Raw genomic sequence first — 22,725 nt, 5'->3', positions numbered from 1 at the left:
TCTCCAGCTTGATTTAGAAAAGGCTTTTGACTGCGTCCCGCAAGATGTGTTATTCTCCATACTTGAACATGTCAATGTCGGATCGGTGATTACAGAGGGCATAGTTTTGGCGTATGAGAACTCTACTACACGACTAATTATTAACAAGATCCCAGGGTCTCCCATTAGGCTGGAACGTTCGGTACGCCAGGGATGTCCGGCAAGTCCACTCTTGTTTGCATTGTACATAGAGAGCTTATGCTTGGCCATAATAGAAAACGAGACCATTCGTGGTTTCAGACTGCTTGACGCCGAGGTAAAGGTTTTGGCATACGCTGATGATGTAGCAGTGTGTTGCACCACCAAAGAGAGTGTACAAGAGACAGTTGCCGTTGTTAAAAATTTTGAAGAAATTACAGGAGGTCGGGTTAATAGGGTGTAGCGGCGAGAGAAGAGAGACGTGAGACGGCGTCGAAGGCGGCCGACGGGGCCGTGCTGATCTCGCCACTTTATTGCACGCCTGAAGAGGAGCCGCGGTGGCTGTCCACGTCCGACGCGCCAGGTGCGTGAGCTCGTTCTAATTCTCGCGCAGCTCGAGCTCGCGCCAGCTGCGCGAGAGACGCGGCGCGGTGATGGAAAAAATGATGATGGTGATGATGGCACTACAGGGCTCCCCCCCTAGCGCTTTGCGCGATTTGAAGGCATATGAAAAAAAGAAAGAGGGCGACAAATGCTATGTACATGAACGGCAGTCCATAAAGTGTTCCTTTGGCAAGTCCAGTTTGTCAACGTGTAGTGACCATCGGGAACCAGTGGGTCTCTGGTGGGCGACACTGAGAGTTGCGCAGTGGACGAAGAAGTAAGCGCTCGATGGAAAGAAATCCGTAATGGCGGATGGCTCGGTCCCAGAGGTCTTCAATCGTGGAAAGCACCTCTGGAATTTCGAGGTCTCGCGCCACTTGTGATGCGTTTCTGTAGGCGAAAGAGAGGCCGTACTCAGTGACGCTGTGAAGCGACACGTGACTGAGAACGTGCTCAACTGGTGCACTAAAGTGCGGGCTGTAAAGCGTGTCAAACGGGCCCGTGTCGTAGAGGCCGTCGTAGAAGGTGTAGTCACACACGCCGTCCGCAGGCAGCGGCTGCGACTCGTTCGTCGCCGTGCCGAATACGCGGACCACGGGAAATGGCGTCATGGGAGGCTGTGCAGGAAAGACGGGTTCAGTTGTCGCCTCAGTCACTGTCGAGGTATTCGACGCTGGTGGACTGGTGGCAGTGCTTGTTCCCATGCTTTCAGTTGGCTCCACAGTGGTTGTAGTTAAGTCGGTTGACTTGACAGACGTCATAGACAGTTCAGTTGGCTGGTCAGACGTCGTAGGCAGCTCAGTTGGCTCAACAGATGTCATAGGCAGTTGAGTTGGCTCCACAGATGTCGTAGGCACTTCAGTTGGCTCGACAGGGGTCGGAGACAGTTCAGTTGGCTCGACAGATGTCGTAGATAGTTCAGTTGGCTCGACAGATGGTGTAGGCAGTTCATACGCGGGACACGCGTCGCTAGTGGCCAGACGAGAGGAAGTCGGGAGGTCAATAACGGGTGAAAGGTCACCTGTGCCAGGCTCCGAGGCGGGCGGCAAGGTGGCCGTCATGGAGTTTGGTGGGGCCACGGTTGGTAGCACACGTTGCGACGCAGTGACAACCCCAAAGTCGCGGGCCCCTGGAAGCGGTTGGTACGTGAGGCCATTGCGGGCGAGCACCGCAGTGCAGAGGGCATCATAAGGCTGCGGGCTGGTGCTTGAAGTGGCAGCGAGATGACGCAACTCTACCGGAAGGGCGTCATGAAGAATGGCGTGCATCACGTCCGGGTCACCAATGTAGCGGCGAGAGAAGAGAGACGTGAGACGGCGTCGAAGGCGGCCGACGGGGCCGTGCTGATCTCGCCACTTTATTGCACGCCTGAAGAGGAGCCGCGGTGGCTGTCCACGTCCGACGCGCCAGGTGCGTGAGCTCGTTCTAATTCTCGCGCAGCTCGAGCTCGCGCCAGCTGCGCGAGAGACGCGGCGCGGTGATGGAAAAAATGATGATGGTGATGATGGCACTACAAGGGGAAAGTGTCTGGGGTTGTGGCACGGAGACTGGACATCAGCCCCAGATACCTATGCTAACGTTCACTGGTTTAATACTCCAGTAAAATATCTAGGTGTGCCTTTCCAGCACTACAAAGACACCAATGAGTACTGGACTGAACAAATAAAAGAAACGCGCGAAAGGACAGCGCAGTGGAATGGCAACTGTCTCTCAATGTTTGCTAGAGCCACTGTATGCAACATATTTTTAATGAGCAAATTATGGTATGTGATGCAGGTTTTGTGTTGCTCACGGGTGCATGTGCAAAAGCTGCATAGGATATTTGCTGTGTTTATATGGGGGTCTACTTGGGAAAAATGTAGTAGGACAAATCTGTTCCGAAGAGTAAAACAGGGGGGACTAAGCCTGTCGCATCTGTTCGTGCGACAACTAGCTAATCGTTTTATTTTTTTCGAGATGTTCAACACCCCTTCTTAAGAACGGTATGCCAGTTACGCCTTTGTCGTGTTCTGCCTAACTTTGTGGTTAGCACCGTAAGCATGCCGGGAGCTACGCGAGGTTTCTTTAAGGAAGTTGCGGACAGTGTCCGGTTCTTGTCAGTTCGGTTTTCCAATGAATACCTTTTTTCGGTCGGGCGAAAGAAATTGCATAAAGACGTATGTGACATGATTTTTCCAGTTCCTATGTATAGGTTAATTAATAGCGGGGGAGAAGGCAATGATGTTCTTAAGCGTGTTAAGAAAATGCAAATTCAGTCTAGTGCAAAAAGCTTTTTCTTCAAATTACACTCCGGAACACTACCGGTTAAGACTTTTTTAGAAGATAGAGGAGTTTATATGCCATGGGGTTCAAACTGTTTGATCTGCCGAAAGCCGGAAACAATAGATCACGTTTTTCTGCATTGTTGGGAAGGGGTTTACTTCTGGGATGTTTTACAGAGAACTCTAAAAAAGGAACTTCCCTTACATTCACTGGGTATCAGGTTTTTAACAGCAGAAAAAGAGGAGGGACTGCCTTTTAATCTTATAATGCTGCTTGGCCTACATTGTCTATGGCGGGCAAGAATGGCCGGTTACTACTGTGACCCTGACAGGCGTTCGGCCCGTATGCTTTTCCGCGAAAGCATCGCTCAGTACATTCATATACTCAAACAACAAGATTTTGTTCCGGAATGGCTCTCTAGGGTCGAACCCCTGGTGAACCTGAAGGAATTTTAGCACTGTAATCACTAAAAGTTCCGCGACTGTTTTGTCATCCCTTCTGTTTGTATGTTACTGTTTACAGTGACTTATATTGATGTGTGTACCTTGTGCAAAACCGGTAATAAGGAAAAAAAAAAGAGCGAACAGTCTGTTTTTTCAATCAAGAAACTCGCTAGCAGATGTTTCTTGCCTACGACCATAAACATGTCTACATGTGCTCTTCGCCAAGTAGACAGACCGATCAGACACATGCTGATTAATGAGATTGGACAAGAGCACACTGCATCAAATTAAAATAGATGCTTAGAATAATGAAGAGCTGAACTAGGTGGTAACTATTTATTCTAAAAAGACAGGGCGTGCAAGCACGTACACAAAACGGAAGTCACAACATTTCATTCATGCTTTTATTTTTTTCTTTAATCGTAGTCAATGTGTTTTTTTAATTGTCTTTGTGTCTGTTCTTGATCCAACGGGTATCTGTCCAGCTATCAATTTCAAAGTTAGGACACTAAGAACGCCTGTGCAGTGTCCTGGCTTCGTTTTTCTGTCTTTCCTTATGTCTTTTCAGAAAAATCATATCGCATCTCAACTTGAAAGAAATAGGACTAATAATCCTTAGAAGCTTGAAGAGCATGTAATTGTCAATCTAAGAGTTAATGGTGGAGGTACGTTGACAAGATTACATGAGCATTACATCATCATGACAAAACGACGCAGTGTTCCAAACCCAACGTAAATATAGGGCGTGCACAACATGTAATATAGAGCAACTAGAGCATGAAATTTATTCATCACGTAATATGTCCTCTTTTTTCCTATACAATACCACGAGTGTTTACCGATGCCTTCAATAAAAATGGTTCAAAAGCGAATCCTTCCAAGGCATAGAAAGGAGCCTGATATGTGACACTACAATGTCCCCGAAGCTGTTTATTCACGTACACACACACAAAAAAAAGTGGTGGGTGAAGAGGAACTTCAACAGACTCTTTAAGCAAACAACTGAACTTGATCCTACTATCAAGACATCACAGAAATACGGTGGACATGAGGTCGTTCACACAGAGAACGCATGAGTGAAAGGTGATATGAAACAGCAGTTTGAGAAAACACATGACATGTTCTTAAGCAGCTGTCCTGAAGCAATTGTAAATATTCATGAAACAGTGCTTTGCAATTTAGTTCCTTTAATAGAAATTTGGGATGTGCTCAAGCACATAAATAAAAGTGCGTAAATCAACTGCACACAGCCACATACACACTTAGTCAAATGCATATGCAAGAATTGCTTTCAACATTCCCCACAAACTCCAATAATATAGCATCCTGTATGCTGATTAAGTGGTTCAGTGTCACATTTCATTGGTACACTTAGCCCCAAGTTCAACTCTTCTAAGCTACAAGTTCAAGTCACAGAATGAGATGCACATCATAAACATGCTTCTTCAGTCTTTTTCATCACAGTTCCCACCACCGGGCAAATTGTTCCTCACCGTCTTCAGGAACATCATCAGGAATCGGAAGTTCTGCTGTCAGGAACACCGTCCCTGCCTTTATGAGTTTTCATGTGGCGCTTAAGGTCCACCTGCCATGCAGAGTTCCAGGGACAGAGGTGGCACTGAAAGGGTCTCTCGCCAGTGTGAATGCGAACATGTGCATCCATGTTGCTCTTCTGAATGAAGCCCTTGCCACAATAGCAGCACTTGTATGGGCGCTCGCCCGTGTGTATTCTCTGGTGCCTCTGCAAGTCAGTGCGGTTTTTAGTAGAGTAGCTACACATGTGACACTGCTGCAGATGTTTCCCCTTGAAGGAGCCCAAGTGGCCAGGTCCTGGCTGGCCAGGTTTTCTGGGCACGGTGATCGAGTCTGCACAAATCAAACGCTTGCACTTTCAACAAGACACAGAATAAAATTGAATGCCGACATGGGGACGCTAGCCAATACAGCTACCATGCACTGGGGTAAGATGGCACTGAGAATAAGGTAAAATGAAATGGCAAAGTTTACGTGCACATAAATGTTCAGAAAAATGCATCACTTATAACTTGTGGTGCAGTCGACAAGCGAGATGAAACAGAAGCAATACATTCGAATTTTCTTGTAAATGCCTGCTTTGAAATTACTTTCTTGAAATGGCTTTATTCTTAAACAGTTAAAATAATCAATGTTCCATGTTTGTGCGCTATTATAAAAGCAGCCACAATGATTGCTGCCAGAGTTTACTCTAGCTACCAAGTTCTCAAGTGCGACTCACGAAGTACATGCACAGTAAACGAGTATTGACAGGCCATTCCAAGGCAAGCCACTGTAGGTAGGAACAAGGAACTTAGAGCGACACCTACCTCTGTTAAATGTCATTTGACAAGATGCAAGCCTGCTCTCTGACCTAGTGAGAAGTCACATACAAATGGAGACAGAGAGAAGGTATTTAATTAACTACTGTAGATCTAAGAGCTTGAACCTTTCTTGTGGATACGTGTCAAGCCGCCCATGAGCCAAAGCAAGCAATCATTTGGCCGTTTGTGATATGAGACCATAAATATTAGGAAATGGTTTTGAGTTTACTGTTCGGTATCATGCACTACATTTGTGACATAGCTAAGCTAAAGGAGACAAAATTTTGCAGCATATCTCGCAAAGAATGCTGCAGTATTTTTATTTTGAAGAATTTGCACTAGGTATGTGTTTATGTCTGCATTTAGTAGACGACGATGTTTAAAAATGAGTCTTTCTGTGCCTTAATATTATTTTTCTTGCCTGTGCTTTGTTGAGAATGTGATTGACAATGTAGCATTACAGAACAACAATACACATGAACACTGAGGACAAACTTTGTCATCTTCTTATCTACAATGCACTTTCACAGGCATAAGCATGATGCAGAGTGGTAAAATATAATCTGTCAGTAGGATAAAAAGGAACCTGGTAAAAAATCGAGAGCTTTCTGCTATGGCGTGCTTCGTAATCATATTGTTATGAGAAAAATAGACTCGAAGGCACACATGTATTTACAAGTGGTTACAAGTGAGCAGCACAGCCGATACAATAAGCTCGCATCAGGCTATCTTTTGTTGCCCTCCTCTTCATCTGTTTGGCCACTGGCATGTAGCATTGTTGTTGTTGTGGCACATAAAGCCTTAAAAATTATTATAAAGCTGCAGTTGCACTTCACACAACTAGAAACCTCACACAGGAGAATTGCAAATGCATAATGACGATGTGGAGTTCTTACAGAATGGCTTAATTTGTTCTGAAAACACTATTCGAATGCTTCAACAGCAATATGCCCTCTGCACATTCAATCTTTGAAAACTGACGAAAACACCATTCCTAATAACGAGCTAAATAAGCAGATGGTATTCAATTATTTTTTCGCTGAGCTATTCCCAATTCTATGCATCTATGAAAAAATTGTGATTCAAATATTTTTTTTCTTCGTAGGCAAAGACAGTTGATACAAATACCGACCACGAATAAAAGCAACATAATACCAAGACATTTTGGTTCCCACACTGGAGCTTTGTGAACAAGGCACTTATGTGAGAGCCAAGACGTTTTGCTTTTATGTTGCTTTCATTCATGGTTGGTGTTTATTTCAGTTGTCTTCAGGTTTTTCCTGACCAGATGGGTTTCCGCACAACTCTCAACTTTCCTCACATGTTATCGCATGTAATCTACAGTGTGCACCTCAATATCTCTGTCGTGGTCTGGAGGCACGTACAGGCTAACAAGTGTAACGAAGGAATTACTACAGTATGCGCAAGTGTACAAGCGTATCCACTGTTATAGCTAACATAGCATGCGTGGCAGCACTCCTTGAACCATCAAAAAGTATTGCGGCGCAAGTGCAATTAGCGCCAGAGGTGGAGTTAGCTGCACGTTGTCTGCTATGATTCCTCCCACTTCACCACAGGTTGACAGGTCACTTTCACTCTCTTCACTGAGTGAAATATGTTACCCGCTGGTCTTACAAAGAAGTTGTATGTATGCAGATCAGAAATGCGCCACCGTTTCACAGTGCCTGCAAGAGAAAGCACAATTTAATTCATTGCGAGAGCTATATTTAAGAGAAAGTTCAAAGACATTATTTTCACTTCTCACATCTTCTAAGTGCTGAAATAACTGAACATGAAAGCTTCATAGGAACACATATTCTAGAACCCACTCTGCTTCAATTCTTGCTGGTACAAGGTCTCAGTGCTCACAATAGGAGGCCATTGTAGAGCGATCACACACAAGGAATCACACATTGGGACAGTGTTTTCCAGCATAGGACACGGTCTGATCGAATGTTCTACAAAAGAGTCAGCTGTGGGGCTAGCTTGTTCGACATCCTGCATAGGGGAGCGCACAGAATTGGTTGAGAAAAAAGAGCGCACATCAGAAAAAATGCTTTTGTCATTCAGGTGTTTTTTTTTGCTAATCAATTTCATGCTGCCCTATGCATGACGTCGAATGCTCTATATCTACACATTGTAGAATAACTAGTGCACAGTATTTGGAAAGGGTCACTAAATACGGACAACTGGGATAGGTGCTTCTGAACAGCATTACGATACATCTTCGATCACATGAAAAAGCACATGAAGAGGAGACATGGACACCCACAAATGCTGGTAGAAATGGATATATAAATGGAAAAATGGGCATAAGCATTTGTAGTGTCCATTTCTACTGTGTTCATGCATGTGTTTCTCTGCTGGAAGGTGCATCATACTGGAAAGTTCGCACCACTCTGCAATATACGTTCGCAAAGGTGCAGTGGTCTCTTCCGATGTGTTGCACCTCGAGAATACGGAGTAGGTCCGTAATAGAGACTATGAGACTAACTAACGCTTTTTTCTCTCCTCTTTCTCCACAATGCTTTCACCAATGTTATTCAAGTAAATGTGCACACCCTATAGTGGCATAATCACCATAAAATTTCAATTTAATGACTAAAAAATTACAGGAAGAGGAAGATTGTGATGAAAAAAATCCATAAACAGGGGATGTGCTGAGCTTAAGTTTTGACACCAAGCCCAGTTTATGGGTTTTTTCATCAATTTAATGACTAGCAATATAATAAAAAGTGATCATTTTCTCCACAATTTCAGCTAAAACTTGCATATACCAGAGGGCAGCACGAAGCTCTCCACAGTACGTCCTCTATAATGAACCTCCTTCCGTTTTGCGAGCAACTGCAGAGCTTATTTGGCAACATCAGCATGCAACCGCTCTCGGAAAGCTTGAAATTATACATACATCAAATATTATAAATATAATGAGGCATAATTATACTTCGGTAAGCTAGATAACAACAATTTAGGGGAAGGAATCAGAGGCTCATTTTGTCTATTCAACACAATCAAGCAAAACCAAAAGAGAGTGAAGTTGAGAAAGGTATAGGGGATAACATATATTTTTCATGGTCATTGACGCAAATAGCAACATTTTTTTAATTTGCAAAGGCACAGAACAGAAGTTTATGCAACATGTATCCTATGAAAAAGTAGAATATTAAATATGCCATTACAGATGGTATTATGTAGGTTACCATATACTATTAGAGGTTGTGCCGTAATAGTGCAGACTGCAAGCCCACATGGAGTATATAGTAAACTTTTCAGTGCCTCCTCATCCTGTAAATTTCTGATGTTGCCAGTGCATCACATCAGAAGACGTGAGAAGTTCGTTCTTAGCTATTCGTAAATGCAACAGTAAAACATCAGAAAAAGAATTACTCTGAAAAAAGTATTGCCGATGTGTAATAGTGAAAAATTGTACGGCTACACATCAGTGAAACTTGTCTGCTCCTTGCTGATTTTAGGGGCGAAGCTCCTTAAGCTGCATGTCATGTGTCGTCGATGTATGTAATAGTAGTAGGTAGCCACCCCTCATTTAGTCCTTAGAATATTCCTTGGATGGTGGTACTTGTACATGATGAGTATATGATGAAGAGATGCGAGATGGCGGTACTCGGAGTGTTCGCTAGATGGACGGACGGACAGACAGACGGACAGACAGGCGATTCGTGGTTTACCAATAAAACCCTCCGAAGCTTCACCCCACTTATCACCATTTACTCCGTGGATATGCTGCGATTTTTTTTCCATGATTCTAACAAAATCACATTATGCTGGTGCATGTACGTCACACAGCTGTATGCACACACAAAGTTTGCAGGCATGCAGGGTGTGATATGATCTAATCTTATTAGTAGTCTTTTCTCAAAATAATCTGCAGCAATATTTGAAAACAGTGAATGAAATTTGTGGCTTATTTAACAATGTGCAGAAGTTAAGTTATGTTCAAACATTGTAGCTATTTAACAATGTGCAGATAAGTTACGTTCAAACATTGTAGCACCTGTACTAATGAACAGGGAACTAGATACATTGTACAAAATTCGCTAGCTTCTTAAGGATTATGTACAGACTATCATCCATTGTTGACAAAGTAAGTAACACAGTGTTTGGTATTGCCCACAACCTCAAAAACATTACAAACTATAGCTTTTGCAGCAAGCAAAATGGTGAAAGAAAAAAACACTATAAAATGGTCTCACAACCGACTCATTTCGTTTGACTGATCGTGACATGGCTGAAAATAAACTGCTCTGTGCATATTGGTCCCATCAACACTAATCCACTGCCTTTCATGAATGGCAGTCTTGAAAACCTTACACATGAATACTCTTTAACCAATGGAAACCGGGAGAAATAGGCATCATACACAGAGGTTGGGACAAGCTGCACAACTAGCTGTCACCAAGTGGAACTGTGAACAGGTTATACATGCTTACACTAACACGGTGCTGCCTTACGGAAAAAAGCAAGACAAGGAATACCAAATCATGTTTATGAACTAGACACCGATTGTGACAAACAGGACCTATACACTTGCTCATCGCACTCTGCATCGTGTGCTTTGTCCTGTATTCTCTCTATACGAAACGTCTGGAATATTTTAAAACTGACCATTTCAAAGAACTGTACAACAGTCAAATGAACATGCAGAGAATAGAGACATCCTCCCACCTGTGCTCCATGCCATAATGTGGCAAGTGGCCTTCAGCATTTCATAGAAACATATTTAGTAAATATCTGCATTTGAGAGATTTTACAACAATACTTCATTGCAGACCACTTGGTTCATAATTCGTTTTTTGTTTAGCTTGCACAACAAGTAGAGTTTCCAAGATTTTACATTACATTGAATTTGACAAACCAATATAATTTCGTAACATTTCGCATTGCCGGAATGGCAAAAGGAGTTCTATTTCGGTGCAGGGCAACCAATTTCACATTTTAATGATGTAAGTATGAATGTTCATTAGAATTCCCATACAACCTGAGAAACATTATGAATGGCAGCAATATGGTGATTCTGTGTCATGAAGTTCTACATGTGAATGCTCTTAAACATATTAAACTTTTTTTTTCTGCCTCCACAATGCCACCATTTGACAAGTCAGCTAAAAATGCAAGCTTCAGCAACTTGACAAAAATGTATATGGGGTTAATAAAAAAAATTGCAATGCTTGACGGCAGTGGGCCTGTTCATAAAACACCAAATTCTAAATTTTTTGCACTGATTGCCTTTATTTCTCATACTCTGTCTGCTCGATTAAATAAAGGCAAAGGCATCTGCAAAGATTGAGTCAGTGTATAATATACGCATTTCAAGTGAGTAAAAACTGAAATATGAACACAGAGCTATATAAGAATGGTTATTATAATGTACCTTATGAATTAATATGTCAATCACTTTATTAAAGCTTACAAGTAATCCCCTCACTCAACTGCTAATGCTAAACATGCTATGGTGGCTACGGCTTTTTGCTGCTTGTGATCAAGTCAGAAGTTAAATTCTTACAGTTGCCCATTGCATTATCATAAGATAAAAATACAGATGCTTGTGTAATTATGTTTAAATACAAGTTACGAGAATTCTGAGCTGTTAGGTTCACACCCGTGCCACACGGGCACATAAAATGACATTCAGCAATTAAGCCACTAAGTTCCTAAATGACATTTTGTTTTGGCTTCCCTGCAAAATGCCTAAATTTAATGGCATTTGACCTGACAATGTCAATAAGAGTGAATTTCAAAATAAGCAATTTTAGGGCAATAATAAAACATAAACATTCATTTTAACAACCTCGCTCTAAGTTAGTGAAATGTAGAAGTAAGCATGTTATGGTGCCATTAGCTTGAGTTTGTTCCTGTCTTTTACGACACTGTAACCGACCGCAACTTCGGCCATTGCACGTTGAGTTTAATGCCTAAAATCAGACACGGCGTCGGTTATGTCGAAGTTGTAAGAGTTTTGAAGTGAATTTCACTTTGATGCAAGTGGAAAGCGCCATGCTATGTGTTAAAAGTCATGCATGTAAAATATTTTTGATGCGATAAATGCTATTTGAAATGTTTTATGTGTACTCCATTTCTCGAGAGCAAGCATTTTTTAGTTGAATGAGTTCTAGCGAAGGCATTAGATGACGAATGTCGTGAAAGCTAATGCTACTTTATATTTTCGTACGACACTGCAAATCGCACAAAATCTTATTGCATTAAAGAAGTTAATGCCATTTTCTGTACCCATGTACTGTAGGTATCAACCTCTTCCCCTTGATACCCAAATTGTAGTAATCTGACAAAATCTTGGTCACAACTCTAAGCCCTTAAAAAAATAAACATAATACAATGTCTCTAGTAAAAAAAACCATCCCACAAACAGAGTTTGTTTTTCTTATTCCCCTGCAGACTTGAGAAAGACAATTCCACTAATCAATACAATGGCTTCAGCACCCACCTCTTGTTTTCAAATTTTTAATCACAAGCTCCCATTCTCACCTTCTCCGTATTCCTCTGAAGTACTATGGAAATTTAAAGGTATCGCCCTTATAGCAGATATGCAAGTCTCGAGTCTCCACATACGACAAAATAAATGCAGAACAGGAGCCATCACAGACTAGAGGGGCCTAAATCGTGTGGCTTGAGTGTCACTGGTCGAGCAGAGTTTGGATCCAACTTAAAGGAGCAGTGACACCAAATTTCAAACTCCAGTGGTGGCATTCATTTCATTGCTTGGTATGCACGAGTTTGTTTAGCGAAGTGTGAATGGGATCCTTTACATAGACATTATTCTATTTCGAGCGTAAGGAGCATCCAAAGGCTCAACCGCAAGTTCACTGCCATGCGACATCGACAGCATTTAGATGTGTTCAGCAAGCTCCTAGGCCATGCCTCAGGTGCTGAGTGACAATGAGCAAGCAGCGACGTTGTTGAGCCTCGCAACGGCTCCAGTTCCTTTGCTTTCCTTGGCTCGTGCAGCGCATTCCGTGTGAATCGTGGGTTTTCATTGTGTTGCTTCAGGTGACTTGTCGTGAAGTAGTAAGTGCAAATGTGGTTATTTCAAGCAACGATCATTGTAAACAAGTAACACGCAAGCAGCGTTCACATGTCTAATCAGTCAGCGTGGCCCAAGTATGCGTTTCCAGCTTCCTCGTTGCTGCTTGGTCGCAGATTTTAGAATGACTGCTCAGAAGAGGATCGAACCGAAAACAATTCGCCATGCCACCAATTGCTGCAGTTCCATATTTCAGTGTTTTAATGGTTGCTTGTGGATGCTGATGACGGCGGCAACAACCAAAACCCTTGCAGCACAGTGGTAGGGGCATATAGTGGTGGTTAACATGACCTTTGCAAACGTTCTCAACGGCATCATTGTTCTTATCAAAACAACACAATGAAAGTACTGAGAGGTAATGATTAGGTACCTGGCAATGCCTTACACGAGCAGTTAAGCAAAGCATGCAAGCGCTGCCATATAGCTTTGTGTGTGCCTGGTTAGGTTCCACATCATTGGCTGTGCCTACCAGCGTTGCACATCGCATTACGTGAATGTTAAACTCATAAACGGTAAGAAGTCTACGGACAAACGTTCTATCAGACCACGTAACATGAGCACTTGAAAACTACGATCACTCATAAACGTGTAGTGGCGACCGCGGTAAAGCAGGCTCAGTAATGATTTCCTCTGTTGCTCAGCGAGTGGTTCGAAACACTCATGTTCTCTTCGTGAATGCTCGAAAGTTCTTCGCCAGCAATGAACCTCGTCTAGACGGTGGAGTGCACACCTGTGTTGTGTAGCTGGCAGGTATGTCGTCGACCCGTCACTTCAATTGGTTTCCGTACATCTTGGGCACAGAACAACCACAGCGATCGAAGGCTGTATTACCCACTGAGAGCACGCAACACCAACACTCCAAGCTGGTCAAGAACAACTACAAACACAGCATGGTGCTGTCGTAAAGTATCAACAACAAGACATCACTGATAAGATTGAACTCCCTCCATTAACTTATTGTTGCTGCTTACAACGATGGAGCTTTATTAGGGATGTCACTGAAGGTGTCAAAGGCTTTTAATAATTATTATCAAACATAATTCCAACGTAATTTTAAAACGTTACACATTGTAAAAATTACATTTTAAATTTTTTCTTGAATTTTTTTAATTACTCTAAATAGTTTTTTTTTTCAATTTAGTGCCAGTACAAGCCTATTATAGAGCGATCCAATCCAAGAATCAGCTGAACAGCTGAACATAAACTTGGTGACGGCAAATGGGTCGTTCTTACCTGTTTGTCCCGCCACGAATTGAAGCCAGAAATGTAATCGAGCGATTTTCTCGATCCAGCGTTGTCATATGATTATCTCTAGACGCTCATCGTCGTCCTAGCATGTGATGATGACATGGCGATCAGCCTGAGGCGCGTCACTGTTGCCGTGCTCGCGGTTTACATCGCGCTGACCTGTTACACCGCCTACGTGCTGATTTCGAAGAACTACGGCTCTAAACCGAAAGAGAGCGGGCGGAAAGGCCCGTCCCGCTTAACCAGTAAGTCACCTTACATTTGGGGGTCATCACAATGTTGAAAGAACGACTGCATGCGCGTCTCCGCGCACGAGAAAAACACGTGTGGCGGAATATGGCGAACGAGCTCGCGTAGTGCCGTTTCGCCGTTATTTTCAGCATGTCTGTGGAGACTGACTGACATCTTCACGTGCGAAAATTGACCAGTCTACTAAGCTCGCTTCGGCACCACGGAGTTGCGCAAGGAAGCGCGTGGTATTGTTTTCACACACAGCTCGATCGTTTTGTTGGCGTTTAAAACGACGCTGGCCGCGCGTAGTGCTTCGCTCACCTACAGCTTACTGTGATGAGCTGTGTAATTTGCTTGCGCTGAGGAAAGATTTCGCGTGACTCACAGAACTGTCACAACTTTCGAGCTCCAACGCGATAAAGTGAAGTTGGAGCAGACAGCGACGGATAATTTATTTGCCGTGTCGCTGCGCCTCGTGAGAACACCTTGTGTAGGGTAAGCGGTGGGTCATCGGAGGCGTCTCGCTGAGGGGATCCATGTTGATGATTTATGTTTAGCTTTAGAGTAACTTACCGATTGCGCCCCGCCGCGGTGGTCTAGTGGCTAAGATACTCAGCTGCTGACCCGCAGGTCGCGGGATCGAATCCCGGCTGCGGCGGCTGCTTTTCCGATGGAGGCGGAAATGTCTTAGGCCCATGTGTTCAGATTTGGGTGCACGTTAAAGAACCCCATGTGGTCGAAATTTCCGGAGTCCTCCACTAAGGCGTCTCTCATAATCATATGGTGGTTTTGGGTCGTTAAACCCCACATATCAGTCACTTATCCAATTGCTCTGTTTAAGACAGCATAAATTGGAATTCGTGGGGCGAGGCCTCCTTCGCGTAATGGACCTAAAATAGGCCGACGATGATTAATTTCACCAATGAACAGCAGTAGTAGCATCCACTTTTGCCCATCTATACCTGTGTCTTCTGTTTGAGTTCGTTTATAAATTTCATGCGTAATAAGGCTATTATAATGCAAGTCTGTGCTTATATCCCAGTTAACTTCCCTCCTGTTTTTATGCACTGCTACTATTCCAAGTGCCTCTCCCCTACTTTCTGTAATTTCCCCTAAATTCTTATTGTAAGACCCAAAGCCACTGAATCTCATATGCTAGTTCTGACCAAGTTCGAGCTAACTTGTGGTTCAGAGGATGGCTTGTGCAAGACAAGTGCTGCTTATGTTTTGTGCCCACATAAGCAGTCGTTTAATCGAAATGCCACAGCACTCATGTGCAGTGCTCACCGATTGAAAATGCAACAAGTTGGCGACAAGCAGTGCACCTGCTTTCATATGCACCGGGCTGTTTGTGTGTGTAATTTTGACTCGAACGCTTGTATCAGAGCCAACCTTACTTTAAGCAACCTGATTCATAGCGACATGACGCAATTGCTACAAGCAGTTGCACCTACCACTCATTATATACATAGAGTTGTGATGTCACATTTCAATGCGTGAGCACAGTGGTAAGATTTTGGTAACTTTTGAAGAAAGACGGGTAGTCAAATATGAGCTGATCACTATGGCCTGCCTCATAATCGTACTACAGTTCACATGAACCGCAGTGTGGGGGCTATACTAATGTGAAGGATGGCAGCAATTCGGGCACCCACGTAAAGAGCGGTGGTTGTTTTCCAAGGCTTTCACAGGACTGAAAAAGAGGCTCAAGATTTTTCGGCAAGTCTTATTTGTAGATACGTGTCATTTCTTGTGATCATGTACAAGGTCGAGCTTTTGTTGTTTTGTTGATGGCGTTAGTGCACATGGGTCAATGTGTGTGGTTCTTTGTGTGCGTCTATTCAACAATGAATAAAATTCATTTGGTCTTTGACAGCTGTTCCATCTACAGCATCGTTCATTGCTGTCTTCTTTGCATTTAGATGTTTTCGTATGTGGCATGAAAGGAGTACAATGAAACACTGCTTACCAAACTGCCATAAAGGGGCCCTGCAACACATTTTCAGCATGTTCGAAAAATACTGGCGAAATAAAACCACTTCTGATTCTGATCCCAAGTGGAGGCTTCTGAAAACACACAAGCCACACGTCATAGCATAGTACACCACCTGGAATTTCGAGAATTGTCAAAATTAGCTAAAGACTGCTACCTCTTCTTTCTACAAGTGATGCCATAGGCTGAACATGATCGACCCAAATCCTTCACCACTGGCTGATTCCAGCATCGCAGGCTCTGTAGTTACTGTGTCCGTAGTGGGAGGAGGCCAGATGTCCACATGCACATTCATCATCACAGTGAACGCGAATCAATCAAGGCGGTGGTGCGGCCTAGTTGGTTTGGGTCACTTGCATTTATATTTGTTGCGCAAAAAGGAAAAAAACGGCGACACTGAAGGAACACATAAACAGAACTGTTGTTAGACATCAAGTGATCCTTTTTATTGAAAAAGTAAAAAACCATCTGACATGAGCGCATGCACAGTCACACTTTGAGGTGCTTTCTTATAACTGCAATGTCATGTGTTACTACCTTGCATGCGCAAGATTTACTTTCAAATACTCAACCTTTTTGCTGGATAAGGCAACCGACGCCACGCTGACACATTTTCTTTCTCACTGATAGTGAATGCTTTATAATTCCTCCCGTTGCCTATCCTTGCCTTTTCTACGCACGCGATTGGCGAAATCGGGAGCGCAACTGCACCTGCGGCAATGATCCACCAAATGACCTCTCGCTGCTTGTGTGTCAACTACCACACAGTGCTCTCGCAATCTGTAATTAAGACAGATTTCAAGAGCACTGTTCACATGCATTGATGTCTGATGATTTCTGGCTTTTTCAATAAAAAATCTGTTGATATCTAGTGCCCGCCCTGTTCATGTGTTCATTCTGTGTCTGTCTTACGCTACAAATATGAATGCAAGTGAAGGTAAACCACGCACTCAATAAAAGAAGAAGTACTCAACGTCATGATGTGCACATGACATAGCTTTTTTCTGCCGTGGCATTCTTTGTTGGTTAGCTTCCAGCACATTCATCAGGATGAGAGAAAAGAGAAAGAAATTATGTGCGGCAAAAATCTAACTCCACTCGTACTTGGTGGATTCTAAATGTCTTTGCAACTGTCGATTCGGGGGGCAGTGATCTCTTTTAGTAAAGCCGTTCGACAATTACTTGGAAAAGTGTTGCAGGGCTCCTATAGCACTTTCTACATCAAGCCTGCATTGGGTGAAATAAATGCCAATGACATCGTTTGACTAGAATAAAAGTTGTTTCCTTCTAGCTTTTCGTTAGCAGGTAATAGTGGTTCACCAAAAAGAAGCCTTCTATGACATAGGAGTGTTGTAGGTGTTCCCATCTGCTGGCTTTATAGCCCCACAGTTTCTGCATTCCACAAAGCTAATGTATCGCCTACCAACTTCATTGTGATTTACACCCAAGGATTACAATGGTAGACTACTTAATAATCACAATAAAGTTGACCGAAGACAGTGCTACTGTTATACCAGTGAACAGCTAGTATTACACATTATAAACCATAATTTAATCAAAATTAGTGTTGCCACGGTCTTCGAAAGATCCTGGCTGAGCCACTGACCCTTTTGAAAAAGACAAGAAACAGGGTATTGTAGAGTTACATTATTATCTCGTGCCACCAGGAACCAAGGAAGGAGCCGAGTGGAATCCATGGGGAGAAGAGCTGAGCCGAAGCAATGCGTCACGTCTGGCCCACACCATTGAGATATGGGGCAAGGCAGCCATAGGTATGAAACCCTCCCTCGTGATTTTCTATTATTTGTGCTTAAAGGGACTTAAAGGCAAATATTGAGTTGTCATTGATGGGATGGCTGCAATAGCTATTTAGAAACCTCATGGTGGTACTTTTGTGCCAAAAAAATGCTTATGTAGAAAAATAATAAAGTAACGTTTTAGTGGTCCGCACAGCATTAGCCCACTTCAAATAACCTGCCTGAAAACAGGCCTCTCTGCAGTTGCCTATCCCAACTTTGCCCACCTTTGCGCGGCTTCCGACATACACAAAGAGTTGTAGGAATGCAGGGTTACTGGACGGTGGTGTCGACAGTTTGTGATGATTTGTCCGACTACAGCCATCGACACATTTATATTTGCCTAGGGTTTTAAGGGGAAAATGATGAATGAAAAAGGCAGCTTGTTTGTAATTATGTCACTGCAGCACATTCAAACCAGAAGTAGAATGCACAATGTTCCTGCAATATAAATTTGGTTATTGCAAAGCTCAAGTGGGTCCCACTAGATGGTGCCACTTATTCAGCCAAACCAGGCAAAAATGGAACTCTGTGAACTAATTGCATTGGTCCCCATAGTAATGCCAAGTGTTTTTTTTTTTTTTTTAATCAAACGTAAACAAAAAAACATCATTTTATTACGTGCTCTAATGCACAGACGGTTCTTTTTTTTATTGCAACTGGTTTGATTACTAGCGGTTAATTGTAGTAGGACCCCATTACATCATTGGGATCATTTCAAAATGTCCCACTCGTGGTTCGTATTGGTTCGTATATTTACGTTAATTTCTCAAGAGCACTGCTGTTGATAATGAGGACATTTTAGGTGTTCTCAAACCTCGGTCTTTCACTCTGACTTAAATTGTTATTTGACTTTTGTGTTTCATAAAGTAAAACAGTTATGTACCAGGAACAATACCGATTGCAGTGGCTCAGCCGCTGTGTATTGTTAGTGGTACATGCAGTTGCTTAGGTGGCAGTATAGCCAAGACCTGCTCATTGTACCAGTGTCCAAATCAAATCAAAATGAGTTTATTGAAAAGCAATTACAAGACATTTGGACCAGTAGCTTATCTGGCTGGTAGCTAGTCTAATAAATAAGTAAAGGTTAGCAATGCACATTATTGGTCATAAAATTATTGGTTTTATACATATTTAAGTTTTAGCTCTGTACAAATCTAGGAATTGTTCACTGAGGTCTTGATGTAGGTATGTGATGGTATTTAAGCTTTTATTGGTGGCTGCTTTCAAACTTCCATAACTTGACACCAATCAACATAAGGTTTTAAGAGCGCAATGTGTATTAGAAAGACAATTAATCTAGCTGATGGAGTTGAAACAAATCTAGGAATTGTTCACTGAGGTCTTGATGTAGGTATGTGATGGTATTTAAGCTCTTATTGGTGGCTGCTTTCAAACTTCCATAACTGCACACCAATCAACATAAGGTTTTAAGAGCGCAATGTGTATTAGAAAGACAATTAATCTAGCTGATGGAGTTGAAACTCTATTTAACAAAGTGATGACTGCACTCAAATTATCTCGTCAAATCACAACGGTAACAAAAACGAGAAAGGGATCCTTTGGTCATTAGGTCTCTAAAATTGTAATGTAGCGACACACAAAAGCCACTGTGGCATTTTATTTCCCATTAAAACACACCTGCGCATATCAAAAGTTCATTAGGGCAGCCGAGACATCAAGACTCCCTTGTCCAGGCAATACAGACAAGGTACACAGTTGTGTGAAGCTATGGCAAGCTGCTGATATGCCAAGATGGGTAGAATGAATACAATTATTCCATGAGTTAGGCAGTGCAAGGAAGTTGCAAAGAAATGATCAGGGCCATCTGTCACATTACCATGAATGATGAAAACAGTTGTGTTTCTTCGGGAGCATTTGAATGAATGACAATTCACAACCACCATCTCGAGCTACATCTGGTGTGTAAGAGCACTAGTGAATGTCGAGTCTATTGTGCTGTGCCTGGGTGTGACAGGTAGCCTCGTAAAAATAAAACTGGGTTTGGGAATAAGGTAGCTAATTGTTTTAACTGGATAGTGTTAAAGCACATGGCCAGAAAAAAAATGTCTAAATTGAAAAGGTATCATTGCTTTACTTATTTATTTATTTGCAGAGAAGCTTCACTGAATTGGGTCTGGTGCTATGATAGCTTTGTGATTTTGAGTTTATGGCACCTTTGCAGTTTAAGGGGACCTTCATGGGAATGAAAATTCTTTCATCTTTGGATTTGGGAATTTGTAAAGTTTGGTTTCATTAGATGGAGTTTGGTTTCTAGCTGTACTTCCGTAGTTAGGGGAGAAAATGTGGAAGCAGAGGAAGCAGAATGTTCAATCTGTAGAGTGGCCTATCTGTGGTTCGTTAGATATAGTGGTATCTGAGGAATTATGAACTGAGCCACGAGTTCTCAAGCATCAGATGATCTGTTTGAAGTGAATAATGAACGAACTTGACATGGCTTCAATAGGCCCACAATGTTGCCTTTTGTAGCCTGCATCGTGGCTATGATGTATTAGCGTGATAGTGTTAAAAAGCTTGTTTCGCAGAAATTTTGTTGTCTGCATTAGCGACCCTCTCGATGGTTGTAAGCAAAACTTGAATAATAATAATAAATAAATAGATAATAAAATGAATAATAAAAAATTTCGGACTGAGTTGGAGTTAAACCCAAACCTTATGCATGACAAGCAGGTTTTCTATGAAGGGCCATGCCATTCCTTCAAACTGCTTCGAAAGAAAACCCTGTATGAATGTCGTGTAATGCGAGGAGTCTCCTTAATGCATGTATTGTTGTGTGGCAGGAGTGTAGAATCAGGCCAGCGTAGACATGTGAACCAGTGGCGTAGGCAAGAGGGGGGGGGTTGAGGGGGTTTTGACCTTTCCAAAATTTTTGGTCCAACCCCCTCCACCCTGCGACTTGCTCAACTTTCTTTTTTCTCGTCGCTTTGCGCTGACATGATTTAGAAACTGAGTGCTGCTGCTATCACAATATTATTCCTGGGCGCTTTTACAATGAATGTCAGCATACGAAAAAACGTGTCGCGGTGTTTCTGAAGGCTTTAGCACTCTGCGGGATTTTGGACAGGAATCTCCGCCATGAGTGTTTCAGGTTGGCTCGGCATTGGGAATAATGCTTAAATTTGTGGTAATACTTGTACCCGCCGGAACAGATCTCGCCAGAGTCGATCACTACAATAATTTTCAATAGGCAGAGCTTCATTTTAATGAAAAAAGCCAAACACAGATCTAAGGTCTGATAGGCCAGGTTAAAGCATATTACAGGGTTACTCTTCGTACGTGCACTAAGATATACTCATGCCAAAGAACAAGATTTCTATTGGACCTTCACAATTTTCGCTAAGATCCAAAGACACGCACACACACAAATACATGCACGTACACAGGCGCACACACACACATGCGCACAACACAATATTCGGTTCATACACCTAACTTGGCTTGCATGTGAGTGTACAATATATTCATACATATCTTTCCTATGCCTTAACAGCTAAAAAGACTCCGAAGTGTTGTCTAGTGACGAAGGTACAATACAGACAAACGTGCAGGCCAATCACAGCCTTAGAAAGGCCTACCTAAATATTCATCATGTAACTTAGGCTGATAAATAAAAAGATGGTGGTCATAAACTTCGTGCAGCGTAATGAAAAATGCAGTGTAGGCAGCTGTAGTGAGCACAAGCTTTATTGTTCAGCGCTGTGGCAAACAGCGAAAGAATAAGGAACACAAAGCTGAAAAACCATATGACAAATTATATATATTGAAGACTGTGTTTTGCGCGCTGGTCGGGAACACGTGGTAGCTGTTGTATCTAGCCAAGAAGCCGATGGTGACATCCTAGCTGCCTCTGCTCCTCACTGCACTTCTCATGGAATTCTTGTCACCTCTGGTCTGCTGTAGTTGTGCAATGGCCGCCCTCTTTTGCACCTTTGCAACACAACTGCAAAATAAATGATGTTACCCAAGGGGATGACTGTAGCGATGACACACGCCTCTCCATTGACCTCCATCGCAGCACTTTGCCCAACTTCATCGTCACTGCCCACATCAGGTGCGAGTTCTTTCTCTTTCCGGGCAATCATAGGTTCAGACCTAACACCTGCCTAGTCAGCAGGGCTATTGGCACATTTAGCTAAGCATAAGGCCTGCTTCGATAGCTGTGCCGTGGCATTTAGCCATGTGGCTGTACACCGCATTGAAACCGATGGTTCTGGTGTTATATGCCGTCGGCCTTATCGTGTCTCGCAATCCGAAAGGAAACTCATTCAAGAACAAGTTGACGATATGCTATCATGCAATACGGCCATCTTCTAGTTCCTGGGCTTCTCTGGTCGTCTTAGTAAAAAAAACAACAACATGGTTCCGTTTGTTTCTGCGTTGGTTATTGTGCGCTAAATAGGCTCATGCACAAGGATGTATATCCTATACCTCGAATAGATGACGCCTTGGGCACATTATAAGAAGTGAATTATTTTTCCAGGCTTGACCTACAATCGAGGTATTGGAAAATCCCCATCAATGAGGCTGACAAAGAAAAAAACTGCCCTTGCTACGCCGGATGGACTCTACGAATTTAATGTAATGCCATTTGGCCTGTGCAAGGCTCTGGCAACATTTGAGCGCATGATAGATACTATTCTTTGTGGCCTGAAGACCTGCCTTTGTTATTTAGATGGCACTGTTGTGTTTTTATCTATCTTTACCCAACACTTTCAACAGTTATACGAAGTGATTCAGTGCCTTTCGAACGCTGGCCTTCAGATAAATACCAAAAAGT

The 22,725-nt window shown here is 42.7% G+C and overlaps 2 protein-coding genes across 4 annotated transcripts in view; one reads left to right on the top strand and one right to left on the bottom strand.

Annotated features, from left to right (window-relative positions):
* The window catches only part of LOC119163079 (ribitol-5-phosphate xylosyltransferase 1-like), a 161,730-nt gene that overhangs the window by 92,765 nt on the left and 46,240 nt on the right, over positions 1 to 22,725 (top strand). Inside the window, exons 1-2 of one of the 2 annotated variants that reach the window (XM_037415013.2) lie at positions 13,823 to 14,152; positions 17,799 to 17,903. In XM_037415013.2, the coding sequence (XP_037270910.2) occupies positions 14,008 to 14,152; positions 17,799 to 17,903 (250 nt within the window). In that variant the 5' untranslated portion in view covers positions 13,823 to 14,007. Of the gene's footprint in view, positions 1 to 13,822; positions 14,153 to 17,798; positions 17,904 to 22,725 lie in introns of those variants that run through there. The other variant, XM_075874331.1, reaches the window with a different exon arrangement.
* On the bottom strand, positions 3,589 to 13,648 carry LOC119163080 (uncharacterized). Of its 2 annotated transcripts, XM_075874329.1 has the most exons (3): positions 13,390 to 13,648; positions 5,609 to 7,287; positions 3,589 to 5,132 (listed from the first exon to the last, which is right to left on the bottom strand). In XM_075874329.1, exons 2-3 carry the CDS (start codon positions 5,622 to 5,624, stop codon positions 4,777 to 4,779), a joined length of 372 nt encoding a protein of 123 aa, XP_075730444.1. In that variant the 5' UTR covers positions 5,625 to 7,287; positions 13,390 to 13,648; the 3' UTR covers positions 3,589 to 4,776. The 2 variants fall into 2 exon arrangements, with proteins under 2 accessions (XP_075730444.1, XP_075730443.1); XM_075874328.1 differs by having other exon boundaries at positions 5,609 to 13,648.

Source organism: Rhipicephalus microplus, chromosome 9 (assembly GCF_043290135.1).
Source record: "Rhipicephalus microplus isolate Deutch F79 chromosome 9, USDA_Rmic, whole genome shotgun sequence".
Taxonomy (NCBI): domain Eukaryota; kingdom Metazoa; phylum Arthropoda; class Arachnida; order Ixodida; family Ixodidae; genus Rhipicephalus; species Rhipicephalus microplus.
This window is presented reverse-complemented; position numbering and strand designations above follow the sequence as displayed.